At 51.6% G+C, this 14135-nt stretch overlaps 5 protein-coding genes across 5 annotated transcripts; all 5 read left to right on the forward strand.

Annotated features, from left to right (window-relative positions):
- Positions 1-1063: 1063 nt before the first annotated feature.
- Positions 1064-2248, forward strand: NCLIV_020091 (SRS domain-containing protein; the record flags this gene model as incomplete). The annotated part of the gene is made up of 1 exon (XM_003882204.1): positions 1064-2248. The coding sequence occupies one exon, from the start codon at positions 1064-1066 to the stop codon at positions 2246-2248; it is 1185 nt and encodes a 394-aa protein (XP_003882253.1).
- Positions 2249-3659: 1411 nt separating this feature from the next.
- On the forward strand, positions 3660-4844 carry NCLIV_020092 (SRS domain-containing protein; the record flags this gene model as incomplete). The annotated part of the gene is made up of 1 exon (XM_003882205.1): positions 3660-4844. One exon carries the CDS (start codon positions 3660-3662, stop codon positions 4842-4844), a length of 1185 nt encoding a protein of 394 aa, XP_003882254.1.
- Positions 4845-6594: 1750 nt separating this feature from the next.
- Positions 6595-7773, forward strand: NCLIV_020093 (SRS domain-containing protein; the record flags this gene model as incomplete). The annotated part of the gene is made up of 1 exon (XM_003882206.1): positions 6595-7773. One exon carries the CDS (start codon positions 6595-6597, stop codon positions 7771-7773), a length of 1179 nt encoding a protein of 392 aa, XP_003882255.1.
- A 1413-nt stretch (positions 7774-9186) lies between these two features.
- On the forward strand, positions 9187-10365 carry NCLIV_020100 (SRS domain-containing protein; the record flags this gene model as incomplete). The annotated part of the gene is made up of 1 exon (XM_003882207.1): positions 9187-10365. One exon carries the CDS (start codon positions 9187-9189, stop codon positions 10363-10365), a length of 1179 nt encoding a protein of 392 aa, XP_003882256.1.
- Positions 10366-11779: 1414 nt separating this feature from the next.
- On the forward strand, positions 11780-12961 carry NCLIV_020110 (SRS domain-containing protein; the record flags this gene model as incomplete). The annotated part of the gene is made up of 1 exon (XM_003882208.1): positions 11780-12961. One exon carries the CDS (start codon positions 11780-11782, stop codon positions 12959-12961), a length of 1182 nt encoding a protein of 393 aa, XP_003882257.1.
- Between the last annotated feature and the right edge of the window lie 1174 nt (positions 12962-14135).

Raw genomic sequence — 14135 nt, forward strand, 5'->3', positions numbered from 1 at the left:
ACATAGAGGGCAGTGTACTGCCTGATGTGCATTCTAGGCGGTAGTCGATTCCACACTTGTTGTGACGCAAGACCTGTCGTCTTCGCGGCAATCGGCTGGACCATCTAACTCGGTTCAGGTGTGTATTCGAGAAGTAAGGAGCGATAAGGGAGACGGTATGCAGTGATGCGTGGAGAAAAAGTCAGCCATCCTCTGGAGACTGAGAACGTCGGGATCTCGAACAGAACTACGTTTGCCAGATTTAAAACATACTCCACTCTTTCTGCCAAATAACTAATTCGTGTTCCGAAACCCTTTGCGTTACCTTCCGATATGGATCCAGGCCGCCATAGCAGTTCCACCCAACCGATATAACGCGGTTTCAATCCACCCCCTCAAGAGATTGAAAACGAACATCCGCGGACTACTGGAGCCACAAGCCTCCTCTCTCCGTTTTCTGCATTTATACTCCGTGCGTGTCTCCAGGAGGATTCTTTTGTTCGGCTACAGCCTCAAGACACAGACCGAAAAGACTGGCCTGCTCATACAGGTTCGTTTTGATCTTTATGTGCGAACAAGGACTGTTTTACTTCGGTTCTGTCGGAGGGCCATGACAACCGCGATGTCACTTCTTAACGCAGAGTGCAATGCCGCCCGCAGTCCGAGCCGGATGGCCCCCGCGCCTGTCACGCGCTTGTCTTGCGAGCGGCAGCAGCGGCCAACAGGCAAACGCAAAAAGCGCGAAGCATGTGGCAAGGAAACCTGAGCTTTGAATTGAATACGTTTCGTTCTATTTGGCGAATACTGCTGTCTCCCTCGTCAGAAAATTCAACACTGTAGAAGAGACCGGCCAGAGGTCCTCTGGCTTGCAGAGCACTCCAACCAACTGTGTCTTCGCCGCTCCCCTTTGGTTACGAGGCATGGACGCGTCAACCCTATGGCATCTGGCTTTCTGAGAGTTCCATGCTGTAACTGCCTCGTCCAAAACACGCTAGTGTGTTGCCCTTAAACACAGTAACTCGTCGTATTTCTATGTTGAGCGACAGTTAACAGCAGTCGTACGGTTGTTCACTGAGACGGTGACATGGTTGATTGTAACGAAATGGCAGGAGACTCGCAAGCGCGGTGCCCGGGGTCCCAAGGCGCGGCCGCGACATTGAAGACGTATCAGTACTATGGAGGGCCAAAGAAATTGCGACAGAGTTTTCGAATGGGACTAACGCTAATGGTGCTTCTTGCAAGCACGTCTCTGCACTATAGCTGCCAATCATTTTTCTCGATTGTTGGAGGCGCCTCCGCCTCGGGAAAGGCAGCTTCAGAATGTGTGGCGGCACAAGACGGCAATACGACGTGCACGTGTCTCAAAGAAGATTCCAAAACAAAAAGCCTTTCTGCAACGCTTTCAGAAGAGACAAATGTGCTGCAGGTGAGCTGCAAAGAGGATCTACAATGTGCTCCCGATGAGCTGAATGGCAAGAACGTCTGCCCAGGAAACACAGAACAGCTGCATCAGTGCAAGACAGCAGGGGGCAACAGTATTAGATGCATCGACGTCAACGACCTTCTCACGGACTCGGGAAACAGCGTCACCTGGGTTGAAGGTGCCAACACTGCCGGTCACACTACCAAGAAGCTGACAATACCGACTGAGAGGTTTCCGCTCACTGACAAAAAATTCGTTGTCGGATGCGTCACAAAAGGGGGAAGCGCAGACCACTGCAACGTAACTGTGACGGTGGCGGCAAGAGCAACTGCAAAGAACGACCAGACCGTCACGTGTGCTTACGGAGCGAGTAGCAATAAGGAACCTCAGACCATCACGCTGAGTCCCTCGCAAAACACGTTCACACTGGTTTGCGGAACTGACGGAGATATTCTGCCGAGCACGTACCAGAAAAAGTACTGCAGTAGCTCAGAAAACAATACCACCAGTGCGTGCGAAGAAAAAGACTACACCTCGATCATCACGACATACCAAGAGACATGGTGGCAGAAAACACCCGAAGGAACAAACGCTTACACACTGGAGATTCCACCGAACGATTTCCCGACAGAGTCCGCAAATATTGTGGTCGGGTGCAAAACAACCGCCACTAACGAGTTGAAAATGGAGGAGGAGCCTAGCGAAACAGATTTGTCGAGTGTGTGTAAAGTTGTGGTGACGATTGAGGCTTTGGCAAATAGTTCGTCTGCAACAATGTCCGAGGTGATGGTATCCCTGGCTTTGGGAGGAGTGGCCTTCATCGGTGCGTTGGCGCATGCTCTGTGAAGTGAGGTTTGTGTGTTTGGCATTCACGCGGTCTGAGTCCCTAGCGAGAAATGGGCCTCATCATGCACTAGTCCACTGGTCGTTTTGCTGGGCTCTCTGGGTAGTTCTTCTTTTCCTGCCGGAACTCAGTGCAGAGTCACAAATCTCAGTACCATTATTCACACAGGCCACGCTGGGTTCGTTAACGGGTGGCTGGTGAGGTATCCTACCAAGACGACAAGAGCCCACGGCGACGTTGACCTTATCAGACGTTCTTCTAATCGAGGGTGTCACGATGATATGCATCTACTGAAGGACTTTGGTATGTCGCGGCTGTGCTCTAGCGGTAAAACACGAAAGCCTGAGCGACTGCATAGAGGGCGGTGTACTGTCAGATCTGGATTCCAGGCTGTAACGGACTCCATACATACTGTGACGCAACCAACACCTGACGTATGCGCGGCAATCGGCAGGGACATCTGACTTGGTGCAGGTGTGTACTTGAGAAGTAGGAAGCGATAAGGGAGACGGCATGCAGCGTTGTGTGGAGAAAAAGTTAGCAATCCTCTGGAGACACCGCGGGATCCCGAAGAGAACAGCGTTTGCTACCTTCAAAACATACTCCACTATCTGTGCTAATAAACTAACTCGTGTTCTGAAACCTTTGCGTTAGCTTCCAATATGGATCCAGGCCGCCATAGTAGTTCCACCCAACCGATATAACGCGGTTTCAATCCACCCCCTCAAGAGATTGAAAACGAACATCCGCGGACTACTGGAGCCACAAGCCTCCTCTCTCCGTTTTCTACATTTATACTCCGTGCGTGTCTCCAGGAGGATTCTTTTGTTCGGCTACAGCCTCAAGACACAGACCGAAAAGACTGGCCTGCTCATACAGGTTCGTTTTGATCTTTATGTGCGAACAAGGACTGTTTTACTTCGGTTCTGTCGGAGGGCCATGACAACCGCGATGTCACTTCTTAACGCAGAGTGCAATGCCGCCCGCAGTCCGAGCCGGATGGCCCCCGCGCCTGTCACGCGCTTGTCTTGCGAGCGGCAGCAGCGGCCAACAAGCAAACGCGAAAAGCGCGAAGCATGTGGCAAGGAAACCTGAGCTTTGAATTGAATACGTTTCGTTCTATTTAGCGAATACTGCTGTCTCCCTCGTCAGAAAATTCAACACTGTAGAAGAGACCGGCCAGAGGTCCTCTGGCTTGCAGAGCACTCCAACCAACTGTGTCTTCGCCGCTCCCCTTTGGTTACGAGGCATGGACGCGTCAACCCTATGGCATCGGGTTTTCTGAGAGTTCCATGCTGTAACTGCCTCGTCCAAAACACGCTAGTGTGTTGCCCTTAAACACAGTAACTCGTCGTATTTCTATGTTGAGCTACAGTTAACAGCAGTCGTACGGTTGTTCACTGAGACGGTGACATGGTTGATTGTAACGAAATGGCAGGAGACTCGCAAGCGCGGTGCCTGGGCTCCCATGGCCTGGCCTCGACATTGCAGATGTATCAGTACCACGGAGGGCAACGGAAATTGCGACAGAGTTTTCGAATGGGACTAACGCTAATGGTGCTGCTTGCAGGCACATCTCTGCAGTATGACAACCGATCTTTTTTGTCCGTTGTTCGAGCCGTGCGCGCCCAGGCAGGCACCCTAACATCAAAATGTGAGGCGGCGAAAGACGGAAATACCACGTGCACGTGCCTCAAAGATGATTCTCAAACAACAACGCTTTCTGCAACGCTTTCAGAAGAGACAAATGTGCTGCAGGTAAGCTGTCAAACTGACCTAAAGTGCGCTCCCGATGACCTCAGCGGCAAGAATGTCTGCCCTGGAGACACAGACAAGCTCTACGATTGCAAATCAACGAACGGCAGTTTCAAATGCATCGACGTCAACGAAATTCTTGCCACATCTGAAAACAGCGTTCAGTGGGTGGCAGGCACCACCCCTCAGGACAGCACCACTAAGACACTAGCAATCCCGACTGACAGGTTTCCGTTCACTGACCAAAAGTTCGTTATCGGCTGCGTCAACGACGACCGGACCGCAGACCGCTGCAAAGTGACTGTAACGCTGGCGGCAAGAGCAACTGCGAAGAAGGACCAGACCGTCACGTGTGCTTACGGAGCGAGTAGCAATAAGGAACCTCAGACCATCACGCTGAGTCCCTCGCAAAACACGTTCACACTGGTTTGCGGAACTGACGGAGATATTCTGCCGAGCACGTACCAGAAAAAGTACTGCAGTAGCTCAGAAAACAATACCACCAGTGCGTGCGAAGAAAAAGACTACACCTCGATCATCACGACATACCAAGAAACGTGGTGGCAGAAAAAACCCGAAGGAACAAACGTTTATACACTGGAGATTCCACCGAACGATTTCCCGACAGAGTCCGCAAATATTGTGGTGGGGTGCAAAGAAACCGCCACTACGACATTGAAAGTGGAGGAGGATCCTAGCGAAACTGATTCGTCGAGTGTGTGTAAGGTTGTGGTCACGATCGAGGCTTTGGCAAATAGTTCGTCTGCAACAATGTCCGGGGTGATGGCATCCCTGGCTTTGGGAGGAGTGGCCTTCATCGGTGCGTTGGCGCATGCTCTGTGAAGTGAGGTTTGTGTGTTTGGCATTCACGCGGTCTGAGTCCCTAGCGAGACATGGGCCTCATCATGCACTAGTCCACTGGTCGTTTTGCTGCGCTCGCTCGGCAGTTCTTGGCTTCCTGCTCGCACTCAGTGGAGTGTTACAAATCTCAGTACCTTTATCCACAGAGGCCATGCTGGGTTGGTTATCGGGGGTTTGATGAAGTACACTTTCAAAATCATAACACACCACGGCGACGTCTACGTTAGCAGGCGTTGTTCCAGTAACCGCTTGCATGGTGATTCGCACCGACTGAGGAGTTTTGATACGTCCCACATGTACTCTAACGGGGAACACAAAACGTGACAGAATAGAGCGAGGGCACTGGACTGTCAGATCTGAAAAAGACCCGGTAACTCACAGAAAATGCTCCGGGGAAGACATGAAGCCCCTTTGGAAAGGTGACGTAATAAAGATATCCCTGCTGCAGTTGAAATTCTGCGCTTTTTGTGAAGCCGACGTCTCAGCGAACGAGAACTGTTCAATGCATATTCCCTCGGAACACGTGAGGGTTTTCCGGAAACAAGGACTAGAAACTTTCTGTTACCAGACTCCACCACCATTGAAGGTATCTGCATTATCTGCATGTTCTCTGCACAGATGACGAAACGGTTTCCTGCGAACACACGATTCCCTATCCACTTTCAGACTGGAATAATTTTTGGCAAGTCTGCACAACTTATCTCCCCGCCGGTAACCGTCTCCACTCTTGTTGTGATGCAACATCTGACGTATTCGCGGCAATAGGCTGGACCATCTAACTCGGTGCCTGTGTGTATTCGAGAAGTAGGGAGCGATAAGGGAGACGGGATGCAGCGATGCGGGGAGAAAGAGGTTAACAATCTTCCGGCGACTCAAAACTGCGGGACCGCCAAGAGAACTACGTTTGCCAGATTCAAAACATACTCCTCTCTTTGGAGTAAACTAACTCGTGTTCCGAAACTCTTTTCTTCAGCATCCAATATGGATCCATACCACCATAGTAATTCCACTCAACAGATACTCCGCGCTTGCCATTCATCCCCTCACACAATTAAACTCAAACGGGCGTGGCCTACTGGAGCCACAGGCCTCCTCTCTCCTGTGTTGTACATTTATACTACGTGAGTGCCTCCAGGAAGATCCTTTTGTTCGGCTACAGCCTCAAGACACAGACCGAAAAGAGCGCCTCGCTAATACAGTTTTGTTTTGATCTTTATGTGCGAACAAGGACTGTTTTACTTCGGTTCTGTCGGATGCCATGACAGCTGCGACGCCACTTCTTACCGCAGAGTGCAATGCCGCCCGCAGTCCGAGCGGGATGGCCCCAGCGCCTGTCGCGCGCTTGTCTTGCGAGCGGCAGCAGCGGCCAACAAGCAAACACAAAAAGCGCGAAGCATGTGGCAAGGAAACCTGAGCTTTGAATTGAATACGTTTCGTTCTATTTAGCGAATACTGCTGTCTCCCTCGTCACAAAATTCAACACTTTAGAAGAGACCCGCTGTCAGTCCTCTGACGTGCACAGCACTCCAACGAACTGTGTCTTCGCCGCTCCCCTCTGGTTACGAGGCAGGGACGCGTCAACCCTATAGCATCTGGCCTTCTGAGAGTTCCATGCTGTAACTGCCTCGTCCAAAACACGCTAGTGTGTTGCCCTTAAACACAGTAACTCGTCGTATTTCTATGTTGAGCGACAGTTAACAGCAGTCGTACGGTTGTTCACTGAGACGGTGACATGGTTGATTGTAACGAAATGGCAGGAGACTCGCAAGCGCGGTGCCCGGGGTCCCAAGGCGCGGCCGCGACATTGAAGACGTATCAGTACTATGGAGGGCCAAAGAAATTGCGACAGAGTTTTCGAATGGGACTAACGCTAATGGTGCTGCTTGCAAGCACGTCTCTGCACTATAGCTGCCAATCATTTTTCTCGATTGTTGGAGGCGCCTCCGCCTCGGGAAAGGCAACTTCAGAATGTGTGGCGGCCCAAGACGGCAATACGACGTGCACGTGTCTCAAAGATTCCAAAACAAAAGGCCTTTCTGCAACGCTTTCAGAAGAAAAAAATGTGTTGCAGGTGAGCTGCCAAGGGGATCTAAAATGTGCTCCCGATGAACTGAATGGCAAGAACGTCTGCTCAGGAAACACAGAACAGCTGCATCAGTGCAAGACAGCAGGGGGCGACAGTAGTAGATGCATCGACGTCAACGGCCTGCTGACAAAATCTGAAAAAAGCGTCACCTGGAAGGCAGGATCCACCTCTGATTCGAAAACTAAGACACTAACAATCCCGCATGAGAGGTTTCCGTTCACTGACAAAAAATTCGTCGTTGGCTGCGTCAGCAATGGGGAGGACGCAGACCACTGCAAAGTGACTGTGACAGTGGCGGCAAGAGCAACTGCAAAGAACGACCAGACCGTCACGTGTGCCTACGGAGCAAGCAGCAATAAGGAGCCTCAGACCATCACCCTGAGCCCCTCGCAAAACACGTTCACACTGGTTTGCGGAACTGACGGAGATATTCTGCCGAGCACGTACCAGAAAAAGTACTGCGGTAGCTCAGAAAACAATACCACCAGTGCGTGCGAAGAAAAAGACTACACCTCGATCATCACAACATACCAAGAGACATGGTGGCAGAAAACACCCGAAGGAACAAACGCTTACACACTGGAGATTCCACCGAACGATTTCCCGACAGAGTCCGCAAATATTGTGGTCGGGTGCAAAACAACCGCCACTAACGAGTTGAAAATGGAGGAGGAGCCTAGCGAAACAGATTCGTCGAGTGTGTGTAAAGTTGTGGTGACGATTGAGGCTTTGGCAAATAGTTCGTCTGCAACAATGTCCGAGGTGATGGCATCCCTGGCTTTGGGAGGAGTGGCCTTCATCGGTGCGTTGGCGCATGCTCTGTGAAGTGAGGTTTGTGTGTTTGGCATTCACGCGGTCTGAGTCCCTAGCGAGAAATGGGCCTCATCATGCACTACTCCACTGGTCGTTTTGCTGGGCTCTCTGGGTAGTTCTTCGTTTCCTGCTGGAACTCAGTCTAGAGTCACAAATCTCAGTACCATTATTCACACAGGCCACGCTGGGTTCGTTAACGGGTGGCTGGTGGAGTACCCTTCCAAAAAGTCAAGAGCTCACGGCGACGTTGACCTTATAAGACGTCCTTTTAATCGAGGGTGTGACGATGATATGCATCTACTGAAGGACTTTGGTATGTCGCGGCTGTGCTCTAGCGGTAAAACAAGAAAGCCTGAGCGACTGCATAGAGGGCGGTGCACTGTCAGATCTGGATTCCAGGCTGTAACGGACTCCATACATACTGTGACGCAACCAACACCTGACGTATGCGCGGCAATCGGCAGGGACAACTGACTTGGTGCAGGTGTGTACTTGAGAAGTAGGGAGCGATAAGGGAGACGGCATGCAGCGTTGTGTGGAGAAAAGGTTAGCAATCCTCTGGAGACACCGCGGGATCCCGAAGAGAACTGCGTTTGCTACCTTCAAAACATACTCCACTCTCTGTGCTAGTGAACGAACTCGTGTTCCGAAACTCTTTGCTTTAGCTTCGAATATGGATCCAGGCCGCCATAATAATTCCAGCCAACAGTTACTCCGGGCCTGCAATTCACCCCCTCAGACAATTAAACTCGAACGGCCGTGGCCTACTGGAGCCACAAGCCTCCTCTTTCCTGTGTTGTACATTGATACTACGTGAGTGTCTCCAGGAGGATTCTTTTGTTCGGATACAGCCTTAAGACACAGATCGAAAGGGCCGTCTCGCTAGCACAGTTCCATTTTGGCTTTTATGTGCGAACAATGACTGTTTTATTTCGGTTCTGTCGGAGGGCCATGACAATCGCGATGTCACATCTTAACGCAGAGTGCAATGCCGCCCGCAGTCCGAGCCGGATGGCCCCCGCGCCTGTCACGCGCTTGTCTTGCGAGCGGCAGCAGCGGCCAGCCGGCAAAAACCAAACGCGCGAAGCATGTGGCAAGGAAACCTGAGCTTTGAATTGAATACGTTTCGTTCTATTTGGCGAATACTGCTGTCTCCCTCGTCAGAAAATTCAAGTTTGTAAAAGAGACCAGCCAGAGGTCCTCTGGCGTGCAGAGCACTCCAAGCAACTGTGTCTTCGCCGCTCCCCTCTGGTTACGAGGCATGGACGCGTCAACCCTATGGCATCTGGCTTTCTGAGAGTTCCATGCTGTAACTGCCTCGTCCAAAACACGCTAGTGTGTTGCCCTTAAACACAGTAACTCGTCGTATTTCTATGTTGAGCGACAGTTAACAGCAGTCGTACGGTTGTTCACTGAGACGGTGACATGGTTGATTGTAACGAAATGGCAGGAGACTCGCAAGTGCGGTGCCCGGCGTCCCAGGGCGCGGCCGCGACATTGAAGATGTATCAGCACTATGGAGGGCAAAAGAAATTACAACGGAGTTTGCGAATGGGACTAACGCTAATGGTGCTGCTTGCAAGCACGTCTCTGCACTATAGCTGCCAATCATTTTTCTCGATTGTTGGAGGCGCCTCCGCCTCGGGAAAGGCAACTTCAGAATGTGTGGCGTCCCAAGACGGAAATACGACGTGCACGTGCCTCAAAGAGGATTCTCAAACAACAACCCTTCCTGCAATGCTTTCAGAAGAAAAAAATGTGTTGCAGGTGAGCTGCCAGAATGAACTACATTGCGCTCCCGACGACCTGAGCGGCCAGAAGGTCTGCCCAGGAACCACAGACAACCTGCATGACTGCAAACCAAGAGGCGGCAAAATTACATGCATCGACGTCAACGATCTGCTGACAAAATCTGAAAAAAGCGTCACCTGGAAGGCAGGATCCACCTCTAACACCCCCACGAAGACACTAACAATCCCGAGTGAGAGGTTTCCGTTCACTGACAAAAAATTCGTCGTCGGTTGCGTCAACGATGGGAAGAGCGCAGACCACTGCAAAGTGACTGTGACAGTGGCGGCAAGAGCAACTGCAAAGAACGACCAGACCGTCACGTGTGCTTACGGAGCAAGCAGCAATAAGGAACCTCAGACCATCACGCTGAGTCCCTCGCAAAACACGTTCACACTGGTTTGCGGAACTGACGGAGATATTCTGCCGAGCACGTACCAGAAAAAGTACTGCGGTAGCTCAGAAAACAATACCACCAGTGCGTGCGAAGAAAAAGACTACACCTCGATCATCACGACATACCAAGAAACGTGGTGGCAGAAAACACCCGAAGGAACAAACGTTTATACACTGGAGATTCCGCCGAACGATTTCCCGACAGAGTCCGCAAATATTGTGGTCGGGTGCACAAAGGCAGCCACTAACGCGTTGAACGTAAACCAGGACCCTAGTGAAACAGATTCGTCGAGTGTGTGTAAGGTTGTGGTCACGATCGAGGCTTTGGAAAATAGATCGTCTGCAACAATGTCCGGGGTGATGGCTTCCCTGGTTTTGGGAGGAGTGGCGTTCATTGGTGTGTTGGCGCATGCTATGTGAAGTGGGTAGTGTGTGCTTGGCATTCACGCGATCAGAGCCCCCAGCGAGACATGTGCCTCACCATGCACTATTCCTCTGGTCGTTTTGCTGCGGTCGCTCGGCAGTTCTGGGTTCCCTGCTGGAACTCAGTGCACGGTCACCGATCTCTGTACCGTTATTCACACAGGTCACGCCGGGTTCGTTAATGGGCGGCTGGTGGAGTACCTTTCAAAAAAGACAAGAGCTCACGGCGACGTTGACCTTATAAGACGTCCTTCTAATCGAGGGTGTGACGATGATATGCATCGAGTGAAGAACTTTGGTGTATGGCGGATGCACTCTAGCCGTAAAACAGAAAAACCTGAGAGTGTACATAGAGGGTAGTGTACCGTCCGATTTGGATTCTAGGCGGTAATCGGCTCCACACTTGTCGTCACCGAACACCTGACGTATGCGCGGCAATCGGCAGGGACAACTGACTTGGTGCAGGTGTGCACTTGAGAAGTAGGAAGCGATAAGGGAGACGGCATGTAGCGATGTGTGAGGAAAAGGTTAGCAATCCTCTGGAGACACCGCGGGATCCCAAAGAAAACTGCGTTTGCTACCTTCAAAACATACTCCACTCTCTGTGCTAGTGAACGAACTCGTGTTCCGAAACTCTTTGCTTTAGCTTCCAATATGGATCCAGGCCGCCATAATAATTCCAGCCAACAGTTACTCCGGGCTTGCAATTCACCCCCTCAGACAATTAAACTCGAACGGCCGTGGCCTACTGGAGCCACAAGCCTCCTCTTTCCTGTGTTGTACATTGATACTACGTGAGTGTCTCCAGGAGGATTCTTTTGTTCGGATACAGCCTTAAGACACAGATCGAAAGGGCCGTCTCGCTAGCACAGTTCCATTTTGGCTTTTATGTGCGAACAATGACTGTTTTATTTCGGTTCTGTCGGAGGGCCATGACAATCGCGATGTCACATCTTAACGCAGAGTGCAATGCCGCCCGCAGTCCGAGCCGGATGGCCCCCGCGCCTGTCAAGCGTTTGTCTTGCGAGCGCCAGCGGCGGCCAGCCGGCAAAAACCAAACGCGCGAAGCATGGCAAGGAAACTTGAGCTTTGAATTAGGAACGCTTCCTTCTATTTAGCGAATACTGCTGCTTCCCTCGTCAGAAATTACAACACGGTAGAGGATGCCCGGTAGAGGTCCTCTGGCGTGCAGAGCACTCCAAACAGCGGTGTCTTCGGCGCTCCCCTCTGGTCCCCCCGTCTTGGGCATGAACGCGTCAACCCTATTGCGTCTGGCGTTCTGAAAGCTCCATGTTGTCTCTGCCTCGTCCAAAACACGCTAGTGTGTTGCCCTTAAACACAGTAACTCGTCGTATTTCTATGTTGAGCGACAGTTAACAGCAGTCGTACGGTTGTTCACTGAGACGGTGGCATGCTTGATTGTAACGAAATGGCAGGAGACTCACAAGCGCGGTGCCTGGGCTGCTATGGCCCGGGCTCGACATTGCAGATGTTTCAGTATTATGGAGGGCAACGGAAATTGCGACAGAGTTTTCGAATGGGACTAACGCTAATGGTACTGCTTGCAAGCACATCTACGCAGTATGACAACCCATCATTTTTCTTCGCAGCTCGAGGCGTGCCCGTCCAGGCAGGCACCCCAGCATCAGAATGTGAGACATCCACCAGCGGCACTACCACGTGCACGTGTCTCACAAAAGATTCAAAAACCAAAGCCCTTTATGCAGCGCTTTCAGAAGACACAAATGTGCTGCAGGTGAGCTGCCAGAGGGAACTACATTGCGCTCCCGACGACCTGAGCGGCCAGAAGGTCTGCCCAGGAACCACAGAACAGCTGCATGAATGCACATCAGCACCCGGCAGTCCTACATGTATCAACGTCAATTCCCTTCTCACCAGCTCTGAAAGCAGCGTCACTTGGGATACAGTGCCCGAAACTGAGGGATACACTACTAAGAAGCTAACCATCCCGACTGAGAGGTTTCCGTTCACTGACAAAAAATTTGTTGTCGGTTGCGTCAGCAATGGGAGGAGCACAGACCACTGCAAAGTGACTGTAACGGTGGCGGCAAGAGCAACTGCAAAGAACGACCAGACCGTCACGTGTGCTTACGGAGCAAATAGCAATAAGGAGCCTCAGACCATCACCCTGAGCCCCTCGCAAAACACGTTCACACTGGTTTGCGGAACTGACGGAGATATTCTGCCGAGCACGTACCAGAAAAAGTACTGCGGTAGCTCAGAAAACAATACCACCAGTGCGTGCGAAGAAAAAGACTACACCTCGATCATCACGACATACCAAGAGACATGGTGGCAGAACCCCGAAGGAACAGACGCCTATATACTGGAGATTCCACCGAACGATTTCCCGGCACAGTCCGCAAATATTGTGGTCGGGTGCACAAAGGCAGTCCCTACGGCATCGAAAGCGGATGGGGACCCTAGTGAAACAGTTTCGTCGAGTGTGTGTAAAGTTGTGGTGACGATTGAGGCTTTGGCAAATAGTTCGTCTGCAACAATGTCCGGGGTGATGGCTTCCCTGGCTTTGGGAGGAGTGGCGTTCATTGGTGTGTTGGCGCATGCTATGTGAAGTGAGTTTCGTGTGTTTGTCATTCACGCGGTCTGAGTCCCTAGCGAGACATGGGCCTCACCATGCACTAGTCCTCTGATCGTTTTGCTGTGGTCGCTCGGCAGTTCTTGTTTCGTGCCGGAACTCAGTGCAGAGTCACAAATCTCTGTACCAGTTTTTACACAGGCCACGCTGGGTTTGTTAATAGACGGCTGGTGAGGTATCCTACCAAGATGACAAGAGCCCACGGCGAGGCTGACCTTATCAGACGTTCTTCTAATCGAGGGTGTTACGATGATATGCATCGACTGAAGAGCTTTGGAATGTCGTAGATGTACTCTAGCGGTAAAACAAGAAAACACATGAGAGAGTACATAGAGGGTAGTGTACTGTCAGATCTGGAGAACACACGGCAACTCACAGAAAATGCATCGGGGAGGACGTGAGGCCGCTTCGGAAAGGTGACGCCAGCGGCCCAACGTGTGTGAATCGAGGCAGCACGACCCGGGATAGTCCAGAGACATGGGACGGAGGGTTAGTTGGTTTCACGGAAACCAACAACGACAAGGAATAAAAATAGCCATCAACCTTAAAATACGTTGGCGTCTACTGCAACCGTTCTATCTTGCTCCCTTCGTTCGCGCCGTCGTCCACACCCGCGAGTCTCAAGTCAGGTCTCTCCGTGGCAGTATGTTTGTACAGGGAACTTTCCCCCTTTGAACTTGGTCAGTGTTGGTCAGTTCACCTAGAGACACGTCCCCATCTGACCGGCGGTGCACAATTACCAGTACAAACACACGGATTTGTCTGTGCGCACGCCCCGCAGGGCGCGCTTCACTGGGCCGGGACTCCACTGCTGCTCCTGTTTGTGCCTTTCTGAGACAGCCCGCCACGAGACAGTTAAGTTCGAGAGCTTATCTAGGTGACACGCAGACCCAGTCCGTGTTTCTCCCTTTCTCTTCCACAAAACACGGTCACAGGTTGCGTGGGGAAGAACCTCAGAGGAGACGTGCCAGGGACGACATCTCACCACGTGATTCCCACCCCTTGGTCTACCCCTGCAGCCCGTCTCTGTGGCTAAATCTCTGCTTCGCCCACTGGTAAAGAAAAGGATTGCGTCCGGAAAGGCACAAGAAAACGCGAGTTTTCCTCGTGACCGTCTGGCGGCTGCGGCCGTTTTCGCTCCTCTGCCCTG

This window comes from Neospora caninum, chromosome VIIa (assembly GCF_000208865.1).
Source record: "Neospora caninum Liverpool complete genome, chromosome VIIa".
Lineage (NCBI taxonomy): Eukaryota > Apicomplexa > Conoidasida > Eucoccidiorida > Sarcocystidae > Neospora > Neospora caninum.